This window comes from Propithecus coquereli, unplaced genomic scaffold (genome assembly GCF_000956105.1).
Source record: "Propithecus coquereli isolate 6110/MARCELLA unplaced genomic scaffold, Pcoq_1.0 Scaffold2914, whole genome shotgun sequence".
Classification (NCBI taxonomy): Eukaryota; Metazoa; Chordata; class Mammalia; order Primates; family Indriidae; genus Propithecus; species Propithecus coquereli.
In genome coordinates this window covers 283976-297050 of record NW_012148524.1, presented here as the reverse complement: position 1 = coordinate 297050, position 13075 = coordinate 283976, and the positions used below count along the sequence as shown (strand labels likewise).

At 39.2% G+C, this 13075-nt stretch overlaps 1 protein-coding gene across 3 annotated transcripts in view; it reads right to left on the bottom strand.

Annotated features, from left to right (window-relative positions):
* CLCN5 (chloride channel, voltage-sensitive 5) overlaps positions 1 to 13075 on the bottom strand; it is a 140448-nt gene that overhangs the window by 18661 nt on the left and 108712 nt on the right. Inside the window, exons 1-2 of one of the 3 annotated variants that reach the window (XM_012648703.1) lie at positions 4076 to 4259; positions 1838 to 1989 (exon numbers count right to left, since the gene is read on the bottom strand). In XM_012648703.1, the coding sequence (XP_012504157.1) occupies positions 1838 to 1942 (105 nt within the window). In that variant the 5' untranslated portion in view covers positions 1943 to 1989; positions 4076 to 4259. Of the gene's footprint in view, positions 1 to 1837; positions 1990 to 4075; positions 4260 to 13075 lie in introns of those variants that run through there. The other 2 variants (XM_012648702.1, XM_012648704.1) reach the window with 2 other exon arrangements.

Below are 13075 nucleotides of genomic sequence, written 5' to 3'. Positions count from 1 at the left end.
CCTGGCTACCCCACCTTTATCTACAGCAACATCACAAATAATAAATTATTATTAAAATTACAAAAGCAGTTTTAAGATTCATTTAGACCTATGACCCTAGGTTTCCAATTTCCGTGCTGAAAATGGATGATGTTACATTTTTCCCTGTGACATTGTTTCCTTTCTGATAAGGAACAGTTAATGCTTAAAAAGTCCCCTTGGACTATCTGATAAACACATTTTAATTGGTTTTAGATTATTAAGTGGCACCATTTGTCTCAGATGCAACATTAATATAAAGAGAAATGTTCCCTTGTCATATCACAGGTGACTCTCATATATATTTCTTTTTTTTTAGGCAAGCATGAAAACGAGGTTTATTGAGGAGAGAAAGATAGGATTATAGGGCAAGAGCAAGATATAGGTTTACAGAGCATGGTACATATGCCACAGATGACGACCAGACACACTGTTGCAGCGAAGTGAAAGCCAAAGGAAGGGCGCAAAAAGAACATAACTCTCATAATTTGAACATGTTGACTATGCAACTGATGACAAACTGAACTCTGAATTACAGACAGCAGAAACTCAAATTCCTGCCTGATGAATTGCTATGCTAGAAGGAGTATATGGAGTATATGGGTGTGTTCCCAAATAGGAGAAATCTTATGAAAAACAGGATGCTTTCTAGAGATCACCTTCCCGAGTTGTGATTTAAAAAAAAACAAAACTCAGTGGGATCACCACAAATCCAAGGATTAAGAAGGAATTTCCCAAAACCTGTACCTGGGACAACTTGACTCCTAGGTTCAGGTGGTCATGAGAAAACCAGTCAGGAGCTGGGAAAGGCTTAAGAATGAAAAGCAATCTCCACCTGACTGCTCAGAAGATTTGCTTGGCTCTGAGAGGAGGATATCACAAAGTCGAGAGAGAATGGGGTCAGCTTGAAAATTACATTTTAAATCCGGAGTCCAAGCAGAAATAGTAAGAAAAAATACTAATTCCTACTTGTGGGTTGAAAAAGTGACTCACCAGAGGACTACCTACTGTGACTCTCAGGGGCTGGACACTTCCCTTTTTAATAATGTCTCCGTATGGTCCTTACACAAACTAGAAATTGTGATTCCCTAATTTAAATGATTCACGACAAGTTAAAGGCAACTGATCTTGGAAGACTGCTCTAAGAAGTTTTCACAGTACTTTGAAAGGAGGAAAGTGGGGAAATTCTCTTGCCAAATTCAAAAGAATTTGTGCCATACATCTATTACCTATCATGTTCAATTAACGTCCTTAATTTACATTTGATTGGTCTTATGGTTTTATTGGAGAAGAATGTGTATGTTTACTTTGGTTTTATGGCTGTACAAGAGCTATAATCACAAGGATTTTATCCAGCATGCTTCAGTAAACACTACGGCTCTGAGAATTTTTTCTTTTATTCCTTTAAAGGGAGCCCATGTACTTTTCTTAGTTTTTAAAATCCTGCATCAAGGGAAAAACCATAAAAGGGAGATGAGATGGGAAAGGCAGATCTTTGACATTTATCTTGCCACCCTCCTCCCAGTTTGTTTTAACCTCTCTGCAGAGGCATTTATACACATATTTCAGGGCTGTAAGGATCCTTTTCAACTATTTACTACAGGAAGATAAATCATCATTAAATATAATTTTCTTAAAAAATTATAGCATAAAGATCATATGCAAGATGTCTTTAAAAATAAAAATCAATTAAAACATGCCAATAGAAAACAGATCCAGCCACATCCAGGGCTGAAGGAAAGAATAGAAAGAATATATATCTTCGATTTCTTCCCCTGGTGTTTCTTAACACTTATTCATGTACCATCTTTTGTCTTACCTCTCGGTGCCTATCCCGGTCTCGAGACTTCTCTCTCACCCAGTCAATTGTATTGAAATCATCATAGGTCCCTACACCAGGAATTGGCTCCTCCAAGAAGTCCATGATTCTATATGAAGAACCTATTCCTCCACCATTGTATGACTTGTCCTCTGTATTGAACAGGAAACAGACATTAGTACTTCATATGGACACTCTTAACATTTTTAATACCTCCTTTCTGAGCTCCAAAAGGTGAGCCCTTAAACTATCAGATGACTGTAGTTAGGGTGTACTGATAAAGCAACATAATCATGGGTGGGAACATACATCACATTCACAGGTTTCTGTGGTCTAGGCACAAAATAATGAGTGGCTAAAGGTAGTGTGAATAGAAAGGGACAGATGAGAGTGACAGTACCAAGAGAAATGACATGAATTGATGTGCAACGGGAAAAAATTTATGAAATCAAAGATAGGAAGGAGCTTGGAGCAGCTTAGGTATTTCAGTTTATAGAAGGGAGACAAAAGAGTCAAAGATGTTTGCAGACACATCACATCAAAAACCATTTTACATTTCTAAGGCAATAATTCAATCCTATGAGGTGGCTTTTGTCTGAAAGCCTGTCAGCTTCTTCAGGAGTTAAGCTGGCAAGAAAGTACAAATTTTCTTTCAGTAGGTCTAAGATTTGATCCCTGATGTCATGGGCTTGTAGAAACTCTTTCTAAGTATGTCGGAACAGTCTAAGATTTACAAGTAGAGACTTAAAGAACAGTGCATGGCTTGGTGATGAAACATCATCTAGAATGAACATATCCATTTGCCCACTTATCATACTCCTCACCTGCTTTGCTTTTGACACTTCTATTACAACTACTTATGCGTATGCTTTATCTTCCTTTCTAGACTAGAAGCTCTTTGCTGGTAGTCCTACATCTGATTCATCACTGCCTTCTCCACAGTGTCTAGCACATATTCAAAACTTAATAAACATCAGCTGAACCAAAATTTATTTGATGAACGGCAGGGATAAGGGAGAAAATTTTAAACTCACAAGTTGTACTCACACAAGGCTTAACAAACTTGATCAAAATATTCCTGCAATGTCATCTGATAGAACAATATTTTCCTATTAAACACAGAATGTAAAACAGTATTGAGGAATTTATGCAAATGCACACTGGGGAAAATGCAGAATAATGCCTTCATTTAATTCGCCCAGCCAAAGCTCACATTTGCAGCACCAACCTTGGCAGGGACAAGGCTTCATCCAGACTGTTTGGTAATGAATCCTTCTGCAGAGAAGGCCCAAGTGGGCCTGAGCTGACTCCCTCTTCTCCCATCTGTATTCCCATCTTCACTGTAAACTCCTAACAGACAAACTTTAGCATTCTCATGGGGCAAATTTGAAGGAGCTGTACCTGGTTTACCAACTATAAGTCTTCTGAATACCTAAGTCAGCACACCTTTCACTAGCAATGTACACATTTGAAAGGAAAAGCTCTGCAGAGTCCAAATCATCTGGAGGGTGGGGTTGGGGGTGGAGTGGAGAAGGTGAACAAGTTAATCTTAAAACCCCAAACCAAAGTCCTTTCCATATCTTCACTCGTACCTGGCTGTAAAATGGATGGCTGCTGAATCACCAGCCCAGCATTTCCTATCATGTTAGTGTCATACTGATAAAGATTTTCATGGTGTGTTGCTTGAGAGCTTAGAGAGGAAAAGCCAAGTAGGAAATGAGGGCAGAAAGAGAATAAAGTATGTGTGTTGGGGGCAGGGGGCAAGCTGTTTCAATTCTCAAGTCAAATGCTGACATGAACACAGGACACCAAACAACCAGAAATTTACTTTTTAAGGCAGGTTACTGCTTCAATTGAATTTACTCTGGTTTAAGAGTTCTCCTTTCAGGAGGGAGAAAAAAGGATTTTGTGAAATTGATTTTAAAAAGCATCTAACAGCTATCTAATGTTACACTATATATCAAATGAGGCCCCCAACTTTAAGGATATTAAGGCAAAACGAAGATCTGCAACAGCTCCCTAGCAGGAAAGAAAGAATCCTATTACATCACTAGGTAACATGAGCACCGAATCATCCTCCTTTGTAGTCCGGTCGGTCTCCTGTTAGAAACGCAATTGTCAGGCCACTCTCAAAGAGCAGGCAGTGATTAGAATCCTACAACAGACGGCTTGCGATTCTCCAGACCCCCTGCTCCCGGGGGCATGCTTCAGTCCTTGGTCAGGCTCGAGTCTGCTTACCTTCAATCACAGTTTTCTTTTTTTCTGCCTCAAGGAAGAAATAACCTTGGAAGCCTGCATTTGGTCATTTAGGTTGAGGAGCTTTAACTCTGAAGTGCTTTAGAAGGGCACTTGCTGCGTTCTCTGCCTTTCACAGCAAAAAACGCCACCTAAAGAACCACCAGTGTTCCCGGGCGGTCAGAATGTGATGTCACTGTTAGAATCACGTGACCAGACCCTTGGACCAGCCTTGGAGAAAGGAAGATTTTTAACCAGGCACAGAAGCCTTAAAGATGTAGTCTCATCTAAACAAATGCCATCAAACTGGGGGCAGCCGGGTCAGCTCAGAAAACTGGGGTCCAGGCAAGTCTTAGTCTTCAGACCTCATTTAGCAGAAAGTCCAAGAAGGCTAAGTAGAAATATCCAAAAGCACTTACAGTTACAGGAGTCTTAAGTAAAAAAGGGAGAGAGGCAAATATAGAAAAGGCTTTTTAAAAAACACTCTGGATAGCAACAATGTGGGTAAAATCTCTCTAGGCTTAGACAAGCCTAAATTATATCATTTTAAGATACAAATGCAAGTGATTACACTAAAAAGAGAAGCGAGAAAATGACAAAAGTAAAGACAGGAGCTACCCAGAGAAGAGGGCTGCCATCTGGAGGAACACATGGCAAGGGTGGGGCTTCTGGAATGCTGGTCATTTTTCTTAATCTTGGAGGTGATTACCTGAGTGTTCACTTTATCATTATTCTTTAAACTGTATGCATATGTTTTATGTCTTTTTCTCTGTGTATATATTATAATTAGAAAAAAATGAAAACATGAACTGCATATGAACCTACTATACAAGGTCAGTTCTTTAATACCACCTAGTCACTTTGAAAATCCCAGAATACACTCAAGAAAATGAGCTGTTTCTTGTAGTAGTGCTCTACCCAGAAAGCAACATCAACTCTGATACCCATAAATCTAATCTGGGTAGAAGCAGCTATTTCAGCCCTAACAATAAATTTGCTATGATGTTTCCATTGTTTTAAAGGCTTTCTTAGCTTCAGCCCTATTCTGAAGGCTATTTTTAAGCAGGTCTTAATTCATTGTGCAATAAGGCCAGTCCAGTAAGGAAGAATAAAATCGCTATCTCCCAACTCCTTAAATGAATCTGCAGGACAGCCACTGTTAAACATTAACCCAGTCACAGTGTGCTCTAATAATCAGATTCTAAATGTAGGGCTTTGAAATGTTATTACTCTTCTTAAGACTTGGTGCATCCTGAAATGTTAATACAATGAAACCTTATGAAATGTAAGGCAATGCATGAAACTTGTATGCTTTCAGTCCATTGTTGTTACAATATCCCACTCTGTTGATGAACTAATCTAGCATTAATGAGGAGAATTAAAGCAAGTGGCAACTGATAGTATTAAGTGGCAATGAGCTACAATGCTGTAAAAAGCAAAAGGCATTTGTGGCCCAAATATGACTGTCTTATGTAATTAAACTTTTAGAAAAGTATGTACATCTTATTCAAAGAGGGTAACATGCCCAACCTCTTAAGCCTCCTTTAAAATTGTTCTTTATTAAAAAACATGATTTTACCTGCAGTATCTGAAGACCACTACAGAATTCACTTATATTATCCAATATGACTTACATTGTCTTATTATATTATTTCACACTTTAGCAGCTACAGTATTTAGCAGCCAATTTACCGAAAATACCATCTTTTTGGGTACTTAAACAATGTATAGTTCTATGGATTGCATAGCTGGTGCTATGTTATTAACTTTTAATAAAAGTTCATGTGTTTTTCGAATGCTCTATCAGCACTTCTAGAGGAAGGACTTTTTAAATTCCATGTAAAGTTACTTCCTTTGAGAACCAGAGGGCTGGTAGCTGTGATGCAGTCCCCATACTAAAATGAGATTTAATTACAATTTAGATTAAGAAATGAGGCACTGGGACTCAGAGGTTGACATGCTATATTTCTCTTATTCTTTTATATCCTCCATTCCCTTCTCTGCCAAATTTGTAATCACTAGCATGTGTTTATTATACAGACTGCCCAGTGCAGGTCAATTGATACTATTATGAAAATAAGAGAAATGTTTAGCAATTTTTAATGCATCCATGATGAAAATGCAATAATATATTATAATTAATATTTTGGGATAAGCAGAGTTATCTTCCTGACACAGATCTGACCAGATCATTCCCCAATTTCTAAAAGGTCAGTGGCTCCTACAGCAATGTTTTGAAAACTTTTAGCACATGAAGACCCCTTAATGGGTATTTGGCACAAGTGTGGACCACAAATTTAAAAATATTCATCTTAATTTTTAGAATAGAAAAAATGTTTAAAATGTGTAATAATAATGACAATGATAATGTTACTATTTTAGATTTCATCAATGAGAGGGATTAAATTGTACTCTTTCACCAAGGTATCTATAGATGACCTGATGACAAATAGCTTAAAGCTTAAGGTGCTGGTCATATTCCACATCCAGTTGGTTTCTTTTCTTAGCATTTTTTAAATTTAGCAGAAAGAAAGAGCAAATTCATAAAATTTAGCTGTCAGTAATGGCAGCAGAGATTACGTGCCCATTCAGGGCCAACTGATGAGGCACAAAGTAACAAAATGCAAAAGGCTTTTCAAAAAATAGTATATTAAGAGTTAAGTTTCTGGGCTGAGCACATTGGCTCATGTCTGTAGCACTCTGGGAGGCCGATCACTTGAGGTCAGGAGTTTGAGACCAGCCTGAGCAAGAGCAAGACCCCATCTCTACAAAAAAATAAAAACATTAGGCGGGCACAGTAACATGTGCCTGTAGTTCCAGCTACTCTGGAGGCTGAGGCAGGAGAATCGCTTAAGCCTAAGAGTTTGAGGTTGCAGTGAGCTGTTAATATAATGACACCACTGTACTCTAGCTGGGGTGACAGAGAGAGGCTCTGTCTCAAAAAAATAATAATAATTAAGCTTCTGGTGTGTAAATACACTGCTGAGAAAGGCAGAGTAAAATCAAACAATGAGCCTAAATGTCAGATTGGAGTACTTAAGTGAATCTAGATTTTTGCCTCTATAAGAAAAAAAAGTAAAACTTATCTCAAGTAAGTTTTGATGGCATAGTGAATATTATACATAAAATAATTGAATGCTCTAATAGGAAAATTATTCAAGTTAAAGTACAATTAGATCTCGACTCGAATGATAGAGGAAAACGTCCCCAAAAGGCTAATTTACAAGGCCTGAGTCCAGGAAAAACACACAGTAAACTAGTCAGAGAAAAAAGTCAACATTGAAACAGCTTCCCTTAGGTTATACTTAGGTCTGAAGACTTAACAACGGGTCTTTAGAAACACACTGCTTGAATGAGAAGGCATATAAATGAATGCATTTAACCTAGTTCCCATTATGGAAACAACTTTCTAATTTTTTCCTGAAAAATCACATGATGCTTACAACTAGAAAACCCTTTAAAATACAAGAAAAAAATTCAGATTTGAGAATGTTTATTTCAATCCCTAACCAATATGCCATTAGAAATTTACCTAGGGGGCTGAACAGTAACTGATTAAGTGAACTAGTTAATCACTAATAAAAACACAAGGGGGAAAGGATAGAAAGAAACCTAAAGCATAGACCTTGAAGTACTGCTTTAGTAATGTCACAGCTGCATGAGGGCTCCATAATTGGCAACAGCCTAAAGAAATAAACAAACGCTCAAAGAAATGGGGCAGGGCTATTAGCATGTATCACAGGATTTGAAAATCGTCCCTTTAAAAATGCATTTCAGTTTTGCAGGGATATATTATATTTTTGCAAAGCTGGAACCACATCTACAAAACATTCAACACTATACCTAGCACACATAAGCAGATACTCATCCTGTGGTAATTTAAACCTTACCTTTGTTGAACAGCAACTACTAAGAGCCTATTACATGCCATTTCTCACTTCCATAACTGCACCGCCCCTTCCCTTCTTGTCCTGGTTCATCCATTCTAGATCTTCTAATAAGTTATAAACTCTCTCACATTCCATTTCACCTACATGTCTATATCTGAAAATATATTACAGCTGAAGCCCTAATAATTAGGCAATGTTTGTAGGACTTTTCTATCTGGGAACTTGTGCCTCCATTTTGCTTCTACTTTGCTTTCCCACTTACCCAAACCCATTGGCCAAAAAGCAAATGTTGTTGGAGTAGTCTTCCCATCTAAGTCCTGGACAGTATCACTGGACCATGTTATGCTTTAATATGCCATCTTAGTTTGACCCCTGGGATATCTATTCAGGGTGATTATTCTGTTGATACACATCTGCAAGTCATACCGGTTGTTAAATACTGAAATATCTCAGTAGCTGTAGATAAATAACTACTTTTTCGGCCGGGCGCAGTGGCTCACGCCTGTAATCCTAGCTCTCTGGGAGGCCGAGGTGGGCAGATTGTTTGAGCTCAGGAGTTCGAGACCAGCCTGAGCAAGAGTGAGACCCCCGCCTCTACTAAAATTGGAAAGAAATTAATCGGCCAACTAAAAATATACACAAAAAATTAGCCGGGCATGGTGGCACATGCCTGTAGTCCCAGCTACTCGGAGGCTGAGGCAGTAGGATTGCTTGAGCCCAGGAGTTTGAGGTTGCTGTGAGCTAGGCTGACGCCACAGCACTCACTCTAGCCTGGGCAAAAAGAGTGAGACTCTGTTTCAAAAAAAAAAAAAAATAACTACTTTTTCCTGAGGACTCTCCTCCTCCCTGCCTCCCATCAGCCCTTAGAAACTCCTGAACTTTCCCATGATACAGCAGCTGGAACACCAGAAGGCCCCATGACACTCTGCCTTAGTGCTATGTCTGACATCCGATCTGACTGATAAGCACCTGTGTTGTTTTGAATCTCATCCCTGCACTCATTTCATTTAGGGATCCACTGCTTTGGTTCCTGCTCAGAGCAAGTTAAAACTTGAAATTATCTAAGATGCAGGAAGGACAACGAAGAAGAAACTCTCTATCCCAACTCTGCTGAGAGCTGGACAATAAAAGGGGTGGTGAGGGATGTGGGTAATGGAACTGTAAAAACCACAACAAATCTATGATATACACTATTGAAATGAAGTTGAGAGTTATGAGAAGAATACAGTAAGGTGGGGCATGGCAGAAGGGGATAGGCAGAACTTTACAGACAAGCACAAATCAAGATTCTAACACTACCTTCTGGCTCCTTTTTTCCCATTGGATATAGCTCTATCCCTACTGGGTTGTAGACATTTTCTTGGGGTGTATCTTTTTTATGCATCTGTATCCTACTTTTATGCATATGTATCCCACTCCCAGAATCTGCTCTAATCTGGAAGTTCCCAACCCTACCCACTTTCATCGTGAGTGGAGTCAGGTTGCTAATTGCTAGAATTACCAGAGTTAGCACACACAGCACATGAGGATTTTGGCTTGGTATCTGCAGTTCTCACTGGACTAGAATGCCACAGAAAGCAATGTAGAACTAGAAGTAAAGCGCCTAGTTTTGATAAAGTTGCTGAGAGGGCCGTCCATATAAAGCAAACAGCCCTCTACTCCCTTATTGGCTCTTCATTCCTTTCTTCTCAAGTGTACACATTTATGGGACTGACAAGAGAGTGGGGAATACAATGGGTAGGGAGACACTACCCTAAAATGCACATTACATACCACAGTGTTGGAAAATCCTTTGGGTAACATGATCCTGCCTAATAACTTGTAATTATTTTTTTAGATGCAGTAATTCTCCAGTTTTTCTGCACTACGTCTACATTGGTTTCTTTCTATTAATCTCCAAAAAGAAGTTGGGGACAAGAAACTAGCAGTTATTCTTTGGCGGGGAAAAAATTTCAAGAGAGGAAATACCAATCAGGAGATTCTTCTTGGATTCATAAGAATAGTGTGATGTCATGGACAGAAAAATGAGTTTAAAAAAAAAAAGCATATCTCCTGGGAATCCCCTTGAAGGAACAGTTGCAATTGTGCACACCAATGTACCTATGTTATTCACTGTAGCACTGTCTGTAGTAGCGAAACCTGGAAACAATGACAGTGTTCAGTAACAGGGGAATAGTGCAAGGAAGGAAGTAGACTGATGTGTAGTGAAATAGAAAAATCTCCCAGACATATTATATGAAAAAGCAAGTCAAAAAACAATAAGTAGAATGTTTTTTTTTGAAGTGTGTGTCTGTGTGTGTGACTGGATAGAGAAAGAACCGGAAGGATCATATTGAAGTCTTTTTGGTGGTTGTCTCTTGAAGTGGGAAGAACAGGGGGGACTTTCACATTTTACAGATATGTGTACTGTTTGAATCTTTTATAGTGAGGTGTATTTATGTGCTATATAAGTGATTTTGAAAGTAAAAATAAAAGCAATGCAGCTGAAAGAGTAGAGACAGGACACTGCAAAGAGCAAACCTATATCCTGGGAGTCAGACCACTGGGATATTTATGGACAAAGCAGGTGATAGTTTCTGGTGAACACTAGGTGGAGAATCCCTGAGAGTAAGGTGGCTCACTCAGTTTTTAAATAAAAGTCAATAGGAAGAAAGTCTTTGTGATTGGACCTACAGTCCAGCAGTGAGAAGATACAGATGCTAATCCTAGCTCCACAACTCATTAGTTGTGTCACCCTGGGCAACTGCCTTAATCTCCGTGGGTTTACAGGTTTGTCATCTATAAAATGAGGGGATATTAACAAGTATGATTTTAAGGTCCCTTCCAACTTCATATTATCATTTTAGCAATGATATTTTGTTTGGTCACTCATATATTGTATTGAATGACTTCTGAGAGGACCTTATCTTTGAGGAATTCCAAACGGTATTTTGATTGCATAGTTATCTGAGAGTACTCTTCTGACAAGATCATAAAATGGTGCTACCAATCCTCAAAAAAGAAAAGTAAGACTCAGCTCACCAGTGAAGTATAGGACAACCTAGTATCCCACTGAGACCCAACACTTCTGGTATATGGCTAACTATGTAGAATTTTACCCATATGGCTACAGCATCTCTGGAGACCTGGTAGCCCCAGACCCCAGAAACACAGTACACACCTCCTGAGGCATTACAGCAACTCTTTCCTCTACCACATGTCATAAAGTGGAACAAAGTAATCCACTCAGGAATTACAGTATTACCAAAGGGACTCTAAAATATATTTCCTTCAAGAAGGGACCTAAGTGGTTTCATTAAATAAAAAATAAATGGGGAGCCTGTAGATTCAGCTCCTGCAAGTAAAGAGCTTAGAAGTTATTACTTTCATCCTTACAAGAAAAGTTTGGACAAACTGAAAAATCAATGATCTTTCTTTAACCCATTGGAGAACTGAGGTTGCAGAACAAACTGCCACCCCAAAATCTCAGGAGACAAACTTATCCAAATAGACACAGCTGAGATCTGCTTACCTGGAGTAGAAACAGCTGGAACCATGAACTGGTAGGAACACTTAAATGGCAACTTGGATAAATTGCTGCAGGCTGAGTGTGGACTAGTATGAGAATGAGAAACTCCTTGGTACCACGGTCTTAGGGGAGCTCCCACACCAAGGCTCTAGCTCTGCCTCCAGGAACCCCACCAAGTCCTCACAGTGAAGATACAAGAAAGAATCCCTCCTGGCCCTGACCAGGCAAGGAGAGAGTAATCACTGTGAAATTTGACCAGAGATTTCTCCATAACAAAGGCCTATGCTCCAGGGGAAAATACTTGCCCTGAGCCTTCTCCCAGTTGGGGGAAGAGCATTCTTCCCACTCCAACCCCCTCTAGCCTTCTTATCTGACCTAAAGGGAGAAAAACATACTCAACAGAGGTCAGGGATTGAAGGAAACACATTGAGAATGCTGCAGTCAAGGGAGTAGAGACCAGGGAGTACAAAAAGCTGTACTATTGGAGAAAAAATTCGCAGCGACAAAACACAGTCCCAACAAAAAACTGAGATTTAATCAGGAGATTATAAAATTACCTCCTCCTCCATACTTTACCACCACACCACAGGGCACCAGTATAATAACAGTGCATTACAGTTGAAAGAGTTGCAAGACACACAATCTCTAGAGTTGTCTTTAGGCAAACTCAAAATCAAGAGGGGAGACAAAAACAAGGACACTATAGGAATTTGAACCCTCCGGAACCTAGTTACGCCAAACATTAAATACAGCCCAACTCTTACTCAGTTTGCCATAAATCTAACACAATGGAATTAAACTAGAAACAAATAACAGAAAAACAGCTGGAAAATCCCCCCAAATACCTGGAAATTAAACACCTCCAAATAACCCATGGGTCAAAAAAGTCTCAAGACAATTGAAAAAATATTTTGAAGAAGATGAAAATACAACATATCAAAATTTGTGGGATGCAGCAAAAGCAGTGCTCAGAGAGAAATTTATAACATTAGATGCATATATTACAAAAGAAGATCTAAAACCAATAACCTAAGCTTCCATCTTAGGAAATTAGGGGAAAAAGAGAACAATGTAAGCCTAAAGCAAGCATAAGAAAACAAAACAAAACAAAACAAAACGATTAGAGCAAAAATCAATGAAATTGGCCAGGCACGGTGGCTCATGCCTGTAATCCTAGCACTCTGGGAGGCTGAGGTGGGAGGATCACTTGAGGTCAGAGGAGGTGAGAGGAGCCTGAACAAGAGTGAGACCCCATCTCTACTAAAAATAGAAAAAATTAGCAGGGCATGGTGGTGCACACCTGTAGTCCCAGCTACTCGGGAGGCTGAGGCAGGAGGATCGCTTGAGCCCAGGAGTTTGAGGTTGCTAACGCCACTGCACTCTAGCCTGGGCAAGAGAGGGAGACTCTGTCTCCAGAAAAAAAAAATCAATGAAATTTAGTACAGGAAAACAGAGAAAAATTAACAAAACCAAAAGTAGGTTCTTTGAAAGCATCAATAAAATTGATAAACTGCTATCCAGGCTAACCAAGAAAAAAGAGAGAAGACACAAATTACCAATATCAGAAATGAAGGAGGAGTCATCACTACTGATCCCTTAGACATT